A 15,765-nucleotide genomic window follows, 5' to 3' on the forward strand; every position below is an offset into this window, starting at 1 on the left:
TTATCTGCTAAATATTAATAGAAAACAAAGAAGATGCGGCACATTAAGGATTTTCTTCTTTGTCCATGTCAGTAGATATGAGACTATGAGCTTTTATGTTTTCATCAAACATAAACCAGGTGTTTTCAACGTTTAACGTTTTTAAAATGTCTCTACTGCAATATTATATTACTTATCAGCTGACACACATGCTGATACTGATATGTTTATATAACTTATCCGTCCATCTTCAATAGGTTAGATAGACATAGTAGTTCACACTCTGAAGCACAAGGTGGCGGTAGTGCGCCTAACACGCTGGTTGACAAATGACGTTAAATTTAAAAAGAAGAAGAAAACTCTTAGAAACGTAGAAGAAGAGCGCGGAGGCCTGCATGAAATTTAACAGGTAAAAGAAATAACGCAATTTTTTAGAGGTTTTGTTCTGCGCAGAGGTAAATAAAAACGTGAATTAAATATTTAACGTTTAGTAGTTGTTTAAATGTTTCGATTCTTATGCAGCCAGCTGTAGCTAACTATGATTAGCTTTAGCTAGCTGATAAGATGTTCACTTCAGGAAGCTTCCTTTGTTATTATTAGCTGAAACAATTAACGTTGAGCTACACGCAACATCCCTAACTAGCTAACAACTGAGGTTGTTACTGTAGCTTACTAACTATTAGGTTAAGCAACAGGATGTAATGCTGCACTTAAGACTAAGCTAAACACTAACCTGTGTGTATCTTTGATTCTTCGGCAGGTTGTGAACGCCTCTGTGTTTACGACGTTCCTCAAAATGCAGCACAGCAGCAATAGGATTGAGTAGAGTACAATGTTGTGTTACTCTGACACTGTCATACTACCTGGCAAGAGTTAACAGACATGCCGTGGTGCCTAAACACCAAGCGGAAATATCATTTTTAGCCATACAACACAGGCTTCATAACGCAGAGAAACCGCATTTGTATTTTTTTTTATCTATATAAGAGCAGTTTCTCCTCATAAATACGGGCTCAAAACGACCTGTCTGAATCTAGACCATGGTAGACAATCGATATGCCACAGCTCTGGTCATCGGCTCGGTGCTGAGCCTGCTGGCCACAGTGTACCTCTCTGTGGCTGTGGGAACTCAGCACTGGTACCAGTACAGCTGTACACCAGGGAAGGGGAGCAATGCCTCCGAGCTCAAAGAGGAGTTCATCAATGGAGAGTTTGATGAGAAGACTTACAGCGACACCATGTTCCGCCTGAACGGCACCCTGGGACTGTGGTGGAGGTGCATCCAGGTGCCAGGCCAGTCGCACTGGTTCAAAGAGCCAGGTGAGACTTCCTGATCAGAAAATGTCATCATCTGTCACAATACAGCTCTCTGCAGGCGGCATTAATCAAATGCTGAATGAATTTCACATCCTAAATCCCATACCATCAGGTAGATATCATGTTATTCAGACTTGATAATGAGGTATACTGATATCTACCGCAGTATAAATTATATATCAAAATCTCTGATGGCAGATGCATTTTTATCGTCTCGTGGTGGACTGTATATTATCGTCACACTGCCCACACCTGCATCACATCCTGTGTACTGGTTGAGTTTGTGCTTCTCTGATTCTGACTTTAGATCCAAAGATGGAGACGCAGTGTGTGAGCTTCACTCTTCCTCAGCAGTTTATTCCAAAATACAGGTCACCTGGAAACCACAACAGTGAAGAAGATCTGTTGAGAACATGTGAGTCTACCCTGTCTCTGTAGGTTGCTGTACGTTTTCTGTCTTCAAATTACCTGGACATATACTTGAATTGTGTAAAATTGGAGATTCATTAGTTGTTTTTCTTTATCACATGGGCCTGTAATTAAATTTTTAAAAAAGTCCCCCTCCCTTTACTGTCTTAACATGCACCTGCCATCTTTGAACATTAGATAATGTTTTTGTACGTAGTTTTTAAAAAAAAATTTTTTTGGTAATGTTCTCACTTTTTTCAGACTTGTGGAGGTGCCAGTTTCTCCTGCCGTTGGTGTCTCTGGCTTTAGTCTTCCTCAGCGGCCTTGTTGGGGTCTGCGCCTGCCTGTGCCGCAGCTTCACCCCCACTTTGGTTGTGGGAGTGCTCCATGTACTTGCAGGTGAGAGAAATGCATGCATATTTCGCATTTTCCAGCCACCGAACACAGAAAAATGGTATGGAAATGATCTTACCCAATTAAAAAAATAACAGAAGGTAGACATTGACGACATCGTGAACTAGTGTAGGATCATCAGAGTTTTTTGTCGTTATTGTCAAACAACCACCATTGGCGATGACAATCTCTGATGTGACTGAAGCAGAAATCGTGTTCGCGGACGAGGTAATGTGTTGAAGGATATATATAGATAGATGTAATATGATGCCATAGACAACCGACCAAATGAAATGTACCATTATCTTAAATAAAATAATGATTTATCTGGATATGAATATTGTTGGAAATATTTTGGATAATGTAAGTATTTAGGTCCTGTCGTTGTTAGATATTTTAATGCACAAATGTTACATATAATGCTTTCAATGCTCACTAGGGCTGTCCCAGACTAACGATTTACATAGTCAAATCAGAATTGTCAAGTCTTGCCTATAGTCAACTGATCTTCGAAGTGTGTGTGTGTGTGTGTGTGTGTGTGTGTGTGTGTGGATTAACTTATTGGGAGAAAACCTGTACTTCCATGTAAAATCAGATGTTGAGCACTCCCATATAGTCAAAATGATGATGATGATCCTCGTTTCTTAACGCCTCCGCGAAGATAGTTTTTGGTAGTTTGTGCTCCATGGGCTATGCAAGTATTGAATTTAGGGCTGTTAATATTGACAGGTATATATTCTTTATTTCTACTCATCTATTGTATGATTTAATGACACTTGCACTTGTGACACCCAAAAAATGGACAAATAGGAAACACCTTGACGATACTGCAGTATAAACATGAACATAAACTCTGGTAAAGGCTACAAAGACATCTGGGGTTTTTTTTGTTTTTTTTTTAAACATAGAGAGCGTTACTGACAAGCTATGAGATGACTCACGTCAGTATGTTCTGGAGGAGCAGACGGAGCCAGAGCGGCTTTAAAATGACAGCAATTGAAAAAGCAAATTAAAAGACATGTCTCGCTGGCAATTATCTAACCTACTATAGGGCCCTATGAATTCTGCGATGCAGAAAAGTCGGACAGAATCTCGGAATTCGCGTACAGGGGGAACTCAAGGTCCACTTGAGAGAGGCGAAGGAGGAATACAGAAGGAAGGTAGAACAGAAGCTGCAGCAAAACAACACGAGGGAGGTCTGGGATGGCATGAAAACCATCACAGGCAGCAAGAAGAAGGGAAGTATTGCAGGAGAGGGGGATGCTGGGAGAGCAAACCAGCTAAACCTGTTTTTTAACAGGTTTGATACTCCAGCTCCCACAACCAGCGATGGCCCACTTCACACCCCCATGTCCATCACCTCCCCCAATGCCACCACCATGTCCATCACCACCTCAGACTGCAGACCAACCCCACCCTCCACACGCATGGACAGTTCAACACCCCTCCCCACCACCATCACCAAGGATCAGGTGAGCAGAGAGCTGAGGAGGCTCCGTCTAAGGAAAGCAGCAGGCCCGGACAGAGTGTGTCCAAGGATGCTTAAAGCCTGTTCTGCTGAACTGCGGGAGCCACTCCAGCATGTCTTCAACCTGAACCTGCAGGTGGGGAGGGTCCCAGTGCTCTGGAAGATTTCATGTCTCATCCCGGTTCCCAAGAAAAAACACCCCAGGGAGCCGGGTGACTGCAGACCAGTAGCACTGACATCACACATCATGAAGACCTTTGAACGGCTGCTGCTACATGTCCTCAGACCCCAGGTTCACCATGCCACATGTCAGACACGGTGGTCAGCAGCACCGGAGCACCACACCGTTCTCTCTCCCGTCCTCTTCCCCTTGTACACATCTGACTTCCAGTATAACACCGGGCTCTGCCACATGCAGAAATACTCAGACGATACTGTGATAGTTGGCTGCATCAAGGATGGACAGGTGGAGGGGTACAGGAGCCTGGTAGAGGACTTTGTGAGGTGGTGCAGGACCAACCATCTGCAGCTGAACACCTCCAAGACCAAGGAGATGGTGGTGGACTTCAGAAGGAAGAAACCACATCTCCAACCTGTGGAGGTGGTCAGGACTTACAAATATCTGGGGCTGCAGCTGGATGACAAGCTGGACTGGACAGAAAATATGGACACTCTCCACAGGAAAGGGCAGAGCCGTCTGTACTTCCTGAGAAGACTGGGGTCCTTCAACATCTGCAAAAAACTGCTGCCGATGTTTTACCAGTCTGTGGTGGCCAGTGTCCTCTTTTATGCTCTTAGTTTGCTGGGGAGGAAGCAGCAAGAAGAGAGACGCCGGTCGACTGGGCAGACCGGTGAGGAGAGCTGGCTCAGTGGTGGACTCTCTAGTGACAGTGACAGACAGAAGGACCCTGGACAAACTGCTGTCCATACTGGACCACGCCCACCACCCTCTGCACAACACCTTCATCGGGCAGAGGAGTGTGTTCAGTGGCAGACTGCTGTCCCAGTCCAGCTCCACCAACCGACTTAAAAACTCTTTCGCCCCCCTGGCCATCAGACTGTACAACAGCTCCTAGTCATGGCAGGGAGGACAATAGACAAATCTGTACTCTTTACTTCCATCTGTACTCCATTTGCACTGTTTACTGTTTTTGCACTGTTTTACTGTGGCTTCTGTGTTATAAGTTATTTTAATATAGGTTTAATGTATGTATGTTTCATATGCTACTGGATACTTGAATTTCCCTCGGGATAGCTAAAGTATATATCTATCTATCTTCAACAAAAATGGAATCAGCTGGACTCAGTGTGGATCAGGGGTCAGGGCATCCAGCTACTGGTGGAACAACTGCAGTTTAGATTTTCTTGGCTCCACACTTCTCTCATCCTGCTGCCTTCACAAACACAATGCAGTGCTTCAGATCTGCTGTTTTGTGTTGTCCGTCTTTTACGTCTCTCCTGTACTCATCAGGTCTGTGTTCTCTGGGCACCGTCTGCTGTTTCCTGGCTGGGTTGGATTTGCTCCACAAGTATTCCCCACCGCCAGATGGGGTGGAGGGCTCGCTGGGCTGGTCCCTCTACCTTGCCCTCATCTCCTTCCCTCTGCAGATGATGGCAGCTGCTTTGTTCCTGTGGGCGGCCAGGAGTCACCACAAAAACTACACCCGCATGACAGCTTACAGAGTAGCCTAAAGAGAGATTACTACAACAACGTACCTTAAAACGGCCTCCTTGTCTGAAGACTTTCTTAAAGAAAAAAAAAAAAGGTCCGGTGGCTAGGATTTAGTGGTGAGATTTTAGATTGATCAATCAGCTGAATACCCTTCTCTTCACACCTCCCCTTCTAAGCCTGTAGGAGAACCTATGGTGCCTTCAGGTTAAAAACGTGAAAGGCCATTCTGGGCTACTATAGAAACATGGCGTACTCCGCCAAAGAGATCCCTCTCCATCTGTAGATACGAAGGGCTCATTCTAATGTACCAAAAACATGATTGAGGTCATTATACACAAATGGAAAAAATTATGAATAATATATTGATTTTCTGCCAGTAGAGCCCCCTAAATCCTGCACACTGGTCCTTTAAGAAAGGATGCAAATTGAATAAAGTGACTGTATCGGTTGTAACATCTCACTTCCTCTGTTACAGTCTTTAAATAGAAAAAAATACAATAACAACAGACCTGAAGGCAGGAATAAACTTAACCAGTTTGCAGCTAATCATCATAAGTGCTCATAAATAGGGGTTTTAAGTTGTTATTTCACCTTTTGTTTTTTAGCATCTCTAGCCTGTATCTCACCCAAAGCATGTATTTGAACACCCAGATACTATGGATGATTTGTTATTTCTGGTGTTAACTGTGTTTGTGTGCTGTACTTAAATTGCCTTCTTTTTGGTTGCCATCACTTCTAAAGCTGCTCACCACTTTGCACTTAAATCAGTAATATATTCCCTCATTTCTGACCTGCAGTTATCTAAGCCTGGTTAGCTAGCTATTAGTGCATGAAGAATACAACACAAGCGTATTTTTTGCTTGGTTTTCTTTCTGTGTATGCCTTTTTAAGCTTACATTTCCATCATCTGTGGTAATTGTTGATTTCAGTCTGTGTTATGTGTTGACTAAATGTCACAAACTGTCCCTCACTAAAAATGTAACCACTCATCTCCTATTGTCACCCCTGTTTATAGGTATAATATATATTAATGCAGTTCATTTGAATGTTAAAAACTGTATTGATTTGATGCCACTCTACCTGTGACCCAAATTATGCTACAGCCATTTTACATTTGTTATGTGAAGTTTCACACAACTCAAAATGTTTTTCTAATCCTGGTTGCAGTCAGTTACCTGTTCTTTTACAGCTCAGTTTCATTAGTTACTGAACTGACTGGTCTGACGGCCAAATAGGTTTTGTATCAATTAAAACCTTTTGAAATGTTTGTGGCGATACGTTGGACTCAAAGAGACTGGTGTTACTGTATAATAACAATTCAGTTTGCAAAGTCTTCACTTGCAAGTGAAAATTCTCATGGATCTAAATCTTTACACTTAAATTTGTGTGGAAAGTGAATGAATTTTGTTACCTTTTGTGTCAAATTTCAAAATTAATTTCTTACCAGCAGAATACAGATTGTGATGTTTTTTGTGTCACAATATTTTGTTACACGTCTGTGTATACTCTCTGGCTTTTGGAAATGTTTATGTATTCTGATGCACACTGTACCTGTTACTGTATTAATACACCTGACATTTGCCTACTTCTGTAGCAGTTTTTGTGTTTTTGTTTGTTCCTTTGCATTAGAATTTAAAGATGCGTTGCTGTTTTTAGGGACATGGCTACATGCAAAACAAGGGGTTTATGACTAAATACCTGCAAAGCAACTGACATTACCATTAGCATCAGTTGTAATTTTTGTTTAGAGCTAAGTAGCAAATGTTAGCACGCTAAACATTAAAGCTGCCTGATATGTCATCGGGAGTATACATTAGCATGCTGAAGTTAGCATTTAGCTCAAAGCACTGCTGTGCAAGTATGCAACATTTACATTCACTCATTAAGCAGATAACTATGAGTTAAGTGTCTTGCTCATAGTGGGATGGGAACTGAACCCGGGTCTCTGACACCAAAGGCAAGTGTCTGTCCACTGCCCATTACATTTAGCTGACGCTTTTAAGCGACTTACATTTCATTGTGGAGCAACTAGGGATTGCTCCCACCCCAAAGGCAACCATCATACAGCTATATGCTGTAGAATTGCTCAGGAATAGTCAAGTCACATTCACACAGTTAAACCACACTGACACCAGTAGCTGGCTAACATAGCCACATTTATTTTGAATGAAAAAAACAGTAAACCCTTTTTTTAAACTACATTGCTAATTGTGTAATTATTAATTAATATAAACATTTTATATAATAGTTTTCTTTTTATAAGGTTTAAGGTATTGTCTGTATAGAGTACCAGGTGTAATGAATCAGTTGTAATTGTCTCTGCAAGTCAATAGGAAGCTATTTTGTTGCAACTATTGCATTTTTGAACTACCTGTATGCCGAACTAAAAGTTAATATATCTTTTCACCATGCTCTGCCAAAAAGGGTGCCTTAACAACATTTATTTGACTGACAACTACAGATCCACAGGAATTACGTTATTTTAAAATCTTAAGACATTATAAAGATCCAAGTCAAGTCAAAACACACCAGCTAACAGCTCAAAGTGATCAATGTTTCCATTTATTCAAACATTGTGTTTTGCATTACAGAGGGCTGCTGGACCTCCAGTGCCTGTGCAACATCATTCAGTCAAGTAAAACAACTCTGTGATTATATCCCTGAGTCTCTTAAGCTTCACAGAGGTAGTCCTGATGCAGAAGTACTGTAGTATTATTATATATTATTATTTATGTATCATCGCATATGTTTGTGCATTTGCTCATTTGAGTTGATTTAACCACATGATTATACATGCAGTGTACACCCCCCCGTAATTAGAATCTCAAATATTTGCAATATATCTTGCTCTCATTCTGTCTGTACTGTCAGTCCTTCTTCACACTTAGGGACGGGAAGGTCAGAGTGTTCTTCCTGGCTAAATGAAAAGCAATCTTCTTCTCATAGTAGGCACATTCATTTACAAATATAGGGTAGAGTTCTTCTCCCTCATGCTTCACTGTCTCCCCAGAAAATGACAGGAATATGGGGTCTCCTGGTTTGAGAAGCTTGAAGTCATTATCCTGGAGGAAGACAGAGAATGAAAGAGTTTGGTATTTACTGTTCCTCATAGTTTCCCAAATCAGTGCCCTTGCTTTATGGATTCAAACATGTAAAGTGAAATGTGTGGCATGCTGCGTTTTGTTTAAAGCAATACTTTAGCAATCTGTTAAGCAAACAGTTGCTTATTTACGCATCCAGCAATTACAGAGCAACTTTAGCATTCATTTGGGGTTGTGTTTCTGTCGGCCTGGCAAATGCAAGTTCAATGCTCACTGTTTTTTTAGCTCAGTTTTTGGCCTCCACCAACTCCTGAGGGAAATATCTGGCTCTTGGGCTGCTAAATGCTCCACTATGTTCACCAGTCGCTTAGGTACGGTGGATTTTTAGAGCTTTTTTGCTGAAAACAGCTCCCTGCTTAGGCTAAAAATTACACTATGCAAGCGTTGATGGTGAAAGACAGTAAAGTTGTAGACTTGAAGACTAAAAAATGAGCTGAGACTCATTATAAAGCTCCATAAAGCCAAGAGTCTGTAGGTTAATCACTACGAGCAACCCCTTTCACATTGTCATTTGACACATTGTTACAATAAAAACATAAATTATTAACCCCAACCCATTTTAAGTGAAGGTTAATGTGTCCCAGTCCTGTACCTGCAGCTGGGGGTGTATGGCAGCAGTAATCTCATTGGTTGCAGGATCCCTTGGGTAGTCTAAACTCTTCGCCACAGTGTATACTTCCACTTCACCTCCTTCAAAAGTACTTCCTGTTGGCAAATGACAGTGTGAGTAATGAGTTTTAATGCAAGTGTTCTCAAAGAGGCTCATGGTTAGTAAAGTCATTTTAAAGAGTGAGTGAGACAGCTGAACCCTATCCCAAATTATAAAAACATTTTATCATATATTTTGCCATGCAGATGGTTGACTCAGGGGCATATATCTCAAAACCTGGGCAAATAAAATCACAACTATCTCCATGGCTACATATTACTAGAAATAGATATGTAATTAACTAAGTAAAACTATATTTAAGTAAAACTTTTGAAACCAGCGTAACAATGTGCAAAGAAAGTGTCTATTCTATTAGTATAAGAACAAATCAGAGCAGTGAAACATCACTCAGCAAAGTTAGTTGTTCCATAATCTAGGACCCAGAACAGCAAAAGTCTTAAACTTTAAGTGAGAAAACATGTTTTGTTTTTTTTGTTTTTTGGGTGATCTGATGCTTTAAATACTAGGGTTTGTTTCTTACCAGAATTGAATCCCTGAATCCATTCTACTGTGAGATCCACTGCCTCTTTCGCCATGTTAAAGATATCAGCTCTGACCACACCGGTTGGTTGTGGACCAATCTCTATCGCTGCAGAGAAGAAGAGAAACAATTCCAACATTTTACACTTTAACCAACTCAATTATTCAGAAAAAACTCAAAAACAGACAGAGGGATACACACTTACCGAAGCCATGTTTGCCCACTGACTCCAGGGAATACGCCTCAGACATGGGTACATCGATCTGGATTGCTCTCACAGGCACAGATGTCATCTGGCTCTGAAACCCAGACAGACAGGTCAGCTATTTGCAGCTTTAATACAGTTTATCCTGTGATTTGACCATAAATTCAGATTTTTATTGACCTGAGACCACAATTACATAGCAAGGAGTACAAACAGCATAATGCAATGAGGTAATGATAAAATACTGGTACCAGGAAGAACATTTTAAAACACTAAACAAAGATTACTTGAAAAGAGGCGAAACATAGTTTGTTCAGTTTAATCCAAAACAAAATATCTCAACAGCCACTGGATGGATTGCCATGGAATTTTGTGCAAACATTTGTGGTCCCTAGAGGATGAATCCTAATCACTTCGGTCATCCCCTGACTTCTCATCTAGCGTCACCATCAGGTCAAATCTTCTAAATTTCTTTTAATTTATGAATAAATACCTGAAACTATTCTCTTCTGTACCTTCTGTTTTGTGCAAATTAGCAGATGACAGCATGCTACAGTGCTAAACTCTATGAGAATGATAAGCATTGCACCTGCTCAACATCAGCATGTTAGCATTGTAATTGTAAGCAGCATTTTGCTTAAACCACTGCTGTTTCCTTGGGGAGAATTTAACAAATAAATGAATTACAACAAGACATTAAAACAAAGGAGAAAAAACAGAGAAGTACATGAAACTAAAATCAGCTGGTCCAGAGATCTACCAGTCTCAGACACCTGGCCTCGAGCAGAAGACAAACATAACATTAAAAGCAGGGAGACTGCTCCCTCACACAGTGGCCTTGAAAACTCCACTTCCCATTGGAACGGAGAAGTATAAGACATAACAATTTTACAGACAGACATTTCATAAACACACACACACAAACCCTTGCATGTCCTAGTGGACGGTAAACTGCCAGAGAAAGCACATAATAGGATAGATCAATTTTCTGCCACCACATGCTGCAGTTTCACAGAGCTGTTTGCATGGCTGCATGACTTGTTAACTGCAAAATGTCCTTCTAACACCTTAACTTGGTCACATCCCTTTAAAAAACAAGTTTAATGGATCCTTATCAATAATGTTTGTTCATGTTATGTGTTCATGTACAAAATGGATATCTGCAGATATACTCATCACATTTCAAATATCGATTATTGGTCGGGCTTTATTTCATTATCCTTGTATTCTTACATTTTAAAAAACTGTGGTACTCATTTCAGACACTATTCATCATATTTGTGAGAGTGTGGTTCCTAAACCTTTATACCTTCCCTTGGTATTTATTACTCCAAAGTTACTGTACACCCTGTGTAATGTCTCTCCTCATGTTTTCATGAACATAAAAGCCGATATTCTTTAGACACTTTAACTTGGACAATCTTTAAGTTACATGTAAATTAAACAAATTTCAAGTTGAAGATTATGAAACCCGTAGTTGCAGTCATTTATGCTCTACATTTGTTGTATTAAATCTTGGGCTTTATTACAATCAAAGTCAGAAAGCTGCATGTCACACAGTCAAATTTTACACCTAAAAATATTTGTCAGGATGACTTCATGAAGCTCCCACCTGTATGTACTTGTAAATGTGCAGGGTGATCCAGTCTAAGGAGTAAAAGATGAGGCACACCCCCATGTTGGCAGTGGTGTTGTGGAGATCACAGAGCACATCCACAGCCTCTTGGCTTCCTTTGGGCCCAAGCTGAGCGTTCAGCTCTTGGGCTCGCCTCAGCTCATAGGGTGTCGAGTCCGTTAGGGGGGCACTGGAAGCCAGAAGATGTAATGGAGAGTTTTCTCATAAATGCATACTTTTGTCTAGCAGTTTTGTTTTTCTATTACATGACAGATAAACATTTTAAACAATCTATGTTAAGGTTTTGGTCAGTAACTCTTTTGTTTCGCCTTACCTCAGCAAAGCATTTGTGAAACAGCGATTGAGATCCGTTTCTATGTATCTTCTGCAAGCATCCACAGCCAGTGGATTTGATAGGACTGTGGTTATAGAAACAGATCCAGCCTGATCTACCTTCAGTTTCTGCATTTCTCTCACCAAGTACACCCCTGACATCTCATTTCCGTGGGTGCCACCACAAATGGCAATGCGGGACATTTGCGGTAAAGTGACACGCTCCATCTGTTAGGAGAAAAGAGGTTGTTAGTAGTGTTGTCCTTTCTTACGTTTTCCCATAGTTATTCCTGTCTGACCTCTCAGCAAGGTATACATTCATGAAGTCTGCCAAGTCTCCCTGTTTAAAAATGCACACATGTTATACATAAACCAGCCAGACGAGATTAACCTGTGATTGGATGGGGAATCAGGTTCAGCCTTTGGTCAGAAAATTCTGTGAAAAGTGTAGAAGTACTGCTGAATGACAGTCAGTGAGTAATTAAAAGTAATGAGTGACTGACCCAGTCTTAATCACATTAAAGGAGATCCCAGCAGATGTGTTAACCTCTAAATAAACCAGTATAGTTCTTGAATTGAAATGTGTTTAAATTGAAGCAGTAAATGGAAAACCCATTTGACATTTCTAATGATATTTTTAATTGACTCATAAATTAGTGAGATTAAATTCATATTAAATTTATTTCCTATTTTTTGTATCAAATTGACCAAAATTATTCTCAACCATTTGATTTTGGGGGACAAAGGAAAATAAAGGTTTAAAGTGCAAATTTTAATATTTTTAATATTTACTCCTGACTGGGGAAACATAAAACATTGCCCGAAATCTTTTAGTATTGTGAGAGTTTCTTTTGGAATTCGGGCAATATATGTATTTATTAATGTAGTTGTCAACAACTGTAACTCTTTCTGTGGGCAACCTGAGGCAGATAATGAATGACAACGCAGTTGTAATATTATAAAACATATAATTGTTGACAAGTTCTGTACATGAATAAGCACTTAACAGTATGTCTGATTGCAAATGTGTTATAGTGTGTTATAAACAATTTATACATTTTTACATACTGCTTATAAATGCTAAATAGGGACTTGAAGTAAAATGTTACCAAAAATGTAACATGTGTGCTTGCAATGTGTAGGAACTACTTTTTGTTGCACGCTTTCATTTTTTTAGGCATTTCTTCTGGTAATACATTAGACAACACTCAATGTCAGCAGTGAAACAAACATTCAGAAGCAGTCACACTTTCGTGTATCCTCATCAAAATGAAAACAGGCACTTCTGGGGAGAACAAACATTAGTATTTTTCAGGAATGTGTCTGGGACACAGTTTCAAAGTCTGTCTCAGATACAGCAGGCGGCCTTAGACTTAATAAAACCCATAAAGTAATAAAACAATTGCCTATTTATCACAAGCAGCATCCAGAGTGTTGTTCTTCACTTTCAAGTTACAGAAATACACAATTCACAGAACAAATAAAGCATTAACATGTAAATAGTTCCCACCAATAAAATGTGCATAAAAATATATGCAAGAAACGTAAGAAAGGGCTGCGTGTCTTACCTTTCTTTCTCTTCAGTTTTCCAAAACCTGTTTAAAATGTGAACATTTTATACATCAACCAGCCTGATGAGATTAACCTCTGACTGGATGGTGAAATCAGGTTTAGCCTTTGGTCAGAAAATGGGGTGAAAAGTGTAAAGCCATTGCTGAATGACAGTCAGTGAGTAATTAAATGTAATGAGTGACTGACCCAGTCATGTTACAGGAGAGCCCAGATGTGTCAACCTCAAATTAAACATGGAGATGTAAATACAACTTAGAATTTAGGCACTGTTTGAACAAACTGTAGTGTCTATTTGCTGAACCTCCTGTAAACTGTTGACTTTTAGGTGGTGCAACTCAAGGTGAGACACAGACATCAACTGTCTTGACTTTAAGTGTTTATTTGCCAGTGGAAGCCATAAACCTAAAATATTTCATACATTTCTATCATTCACAACATTATCAGGTCTTTAATTTGTGGCTGTACATTTACTGCAGCCTAATTTGTGAGTGAGCAAATATGAGAACAAAAAGAAACCCCAAAACTGCTTTTAAAGCTGCTGCTTAATGATGTCTTTTTTTATTCCTCTGGTCATCTCAGCCTCCAAATTGATAAAATGAGACAAATAAATACATACCACTCCTCCAACTGTTACTAGACTACATTCATGTGGGGGGAAAAAATCTTCTTTTAGTGCCCAAACTTTATTATTTACGAAAAATGTGGTTGCATTTAAATTATAATTCAGCTGTGAATTTATCATTAGTTCCAGTTTAGTTAGGAAAACAAATGATGTTTTAGCTTGCGAACAAGGTTGAACAAGGTGGTTCAATATTTACTACATTCTGTTTTGTTCTTAACTGGGTAAACATACCACATTGCCTAAAATATGTTAGTATTGTGAGAGTTTCTGTTGGAATTCAGCAGATATACATATTTATGTAGTTAATATAACATCATGTGGGCAAGTGGAAGCATATTATGAATGACAACACAGCTGTAATAATATAAAATATATAATTGTTAACAAATACTGTACATGAATAAGCACATAACAGTACATCTGATTGAAAGCACATCATAGTGTAAATAATGAATTACATTTTTACATACTGCTTATAAATGCTAAATAAGGACTTAAAGTAAAATGTTACTGAAAATGTAACATAGGTGCTTGACAATGTTTACTGAGAACATTGCATTTATGATAAACTCAGTGCTGACAATGTGTGGGAATTACTTTCTGTTCAATGCTTTCATTTGTCTACGCAACTCTTTTAGTTATGCAACAGAAAACACTATGGACATTCAGAACAAGGAAGCCTTCTCATCAAACAGTCATGCAAAACAGGCATATTTGGGAAGAATCCATATAAGTATTTTTCAGAAATGTGTCTGGGACACAGTTTCAAAGTCTGTCTCAGAAACAGCAGGCAGCCTTAGAGTTAATAACACCCATAAAGTAATGAACAAGTCACAACAAGCTGACGATCTGCATCCAGAATGTTGTTTTTCACTTTGAAGTTACATGATAAGCGGAGAAAGAATAAAACATTAAGATGTAAATAATTTCCACCAACAAAATGTGCATAAAAATACATGCAAGAAACAATGTTTGGGACTGCGTGTCTTACCTTACTGTCAAAACTCAGCCCTGCTCCACACTCACTGAACATCAGCAACCTTTGAACTTTGAGAGAAGTCGTATCATGACAGCAACACAATCTGCAAGTTAAACCAATACAGCCACTACGCAAGCTACTTTCTCAGCCACGTTGCACAGACATGAATGAAGTCAGGCACAAACAAGTTCCCACACAGACAGACCTTCAGTTTACTTCCTAGTGTTTCTTGCTCTTTTCTGTGACCCTCCTCTTTATGTTCTTCAGCTCAAATTTCAAGCAGTCAGACAGTCTGTGATGCAACAGGAACTTGCGGTCTCTTTTATTTTCTACCAAACCAGCATGAGTCATTCTAAGTATTCTGTGGGCTGCAGAGCAACTTTGAGGTGGAAAAACAACAACAACAACAATATACATAAAATATTCCTATTAGATTAAAATATGTCCTAGGTAAGGCAGACCTGGCACAACACAGTCTAAAGGCATCAACGCATGTTCATCTTGTCTCATTACATTACTCTCTTTTATTCGGCTTTCACGATACAATGCTGTTCATCACAACCTTTTTTTGCTTTGCGACCCTTTAAAAATAAAGCAGTGTCTACATGTGAGCCCTTGCCTCAGGTGTCAAGTTTTGATCTCTAAACATTTCAGACTGGGTCATTTTAATAAATGTTTGAGAATTTCAGAAGCAAAATGATCCAATTTTTCACATAAAAAATAAAGATTTAAGACGGGTTTGAAAAAACGAACTTAACTTTGTATACACCAACTTAGTTTCCTCTTCTTGCCTGTCCCATTAATCATCTTGGGACCCCTCGGATGCATCTTGTGACCCTTTAGAGGGAAACTGAGCCTCAGGTTGGGTATCACTAATCTCTTAAATATTAAAATGTTGATTACCTCACATC

General features: G+C 39.5%; 2 protein-coding genes across 3 annotated transcripts; one reads left to right on the forward strand and one right to left on the reverse strand.

Moving 5' to 3' along the window:
* The first annotated feature begins 262 nt into the window (after positions 1-262).
* On the forward strand, positions 263-6,823 carry cldnd1b (claudin domain containing 1b). The gene is made up of 5 exons (XM_038713307.1): positions 263-388; positions 740-1,299; positions 1,604-1,711; positions 1,966-2,103; positions 5,037-6,823. Exons 2-5 carry the CDS (start codon positions 1,020-1,022, stop codon positions 5,255-5,257), a joined length of 747 nt encoding a protein of 248 aa, XP_038569235.1. The 5' UTR covers positions 263-388; positions 740-1,019; the 3' UTR covers positions 5,258-6,823.
* A 954-nt stretch (positions 6,824-7,777) lies between these two features.
* Positions 7,778-15,064, reverse strand: LOC119898960 (N-acyl-aromatic-L-amino acid amidohydrolase (carboxylate-forming) B-like). Of its 2 annotated transcripts, none has more exons than XM_038713305.1 (7): positions 14,867-15,064; positions 11,683-11,909; positions 11,346-11,538; positions 9,734-9,827; positions 9,529-9,636; positions 8,931-9,043; positions 7,778-8,299 (listed from the first exon to the last, which is right to left on the reverse strand). In XM_038713305.1, the coding sequence occupies exons 1-7, from the start codon at positions 14,906-14,908 to the stop codon at positions 8,105-8,107; spliced, it is 972 nt and encodes a 323-aa protein (XP_038569233.1). In that variant the 5' UTR covers positions 14,909-15,064; the 3' UTR covers positions 7,778-8,104. The 2 variants fall into 2 exon arrangements, with proteins under 2 accessions (XP_038569233.1, XP_038569234.1); XM_038713306.1 differs by having other exon boundaries at positions 14,872-14,890.
* Between the last annotated feature and the right edge of the window lie 701 nt (positions 15,065-15,765).

Source organism: Micropterus salmoides, unplaced genomic scaffold, assembly GCF_014851395.1.
Source record: "Micropterus salmoides isolate LMB-PRFRI ecotype aquatic unplaced genomic scaffold, ASM1485139v1 Ms_hic_scaffold_12, whole genome shotgun sequence".
Taxonomy (NCBI): Eukaryota; Metazoa; Chordata; class Actinopteri; order Centrarchiformes; family Centrarchidae; genus Micropterus; species Micropterus salmoides.

Bases quoted from the DNA above. Each gene is read 5' to 3' on its own strand.
- cldnd1b (XM_038713307.1), top strand. From the start codon at position 1,020: ATGGTAGACAATCGATATGCCACAGCTCTGGTCATCGGCTCGGTGCTG. The intron at 1,300-1,603 runs GTGAGACTTCCT...TTCTGACTTTAG, and splicing joins GCACTGGTTCAAAGAGCCAG to ATCCAAAGATGGAGACGCAG. The intron at 2,104-5,036 runs GTGAGAGAAATG...TGTACTCATCAG, and splicing joins AGTGCTCCATGTACTTGCAG to GTCTGTGTTCTCTGGGCACC.
- LOC119898960 (XM_038713305.1), bottom strand. From the start codon at position 14,908: ATGTTCAGTGAGTGTGGAGCAGGGCTGAGTTTTGACAGTAAG. The intron at 9,828-11,345 runs GTGGGAGCTTCA...TCTGGGTTTCAG, and splicing joins ACATTTACAAGTACATACAG to AGCCAGATGACATCTGTGCC. The intron at 9,044-9,528 runs GTAAGAAACAAA...ATTTGCCAACAG, and splicing joins GATTCAGGGATTCAATTCTG to GAAGTACTTTTGAAGGAGGT.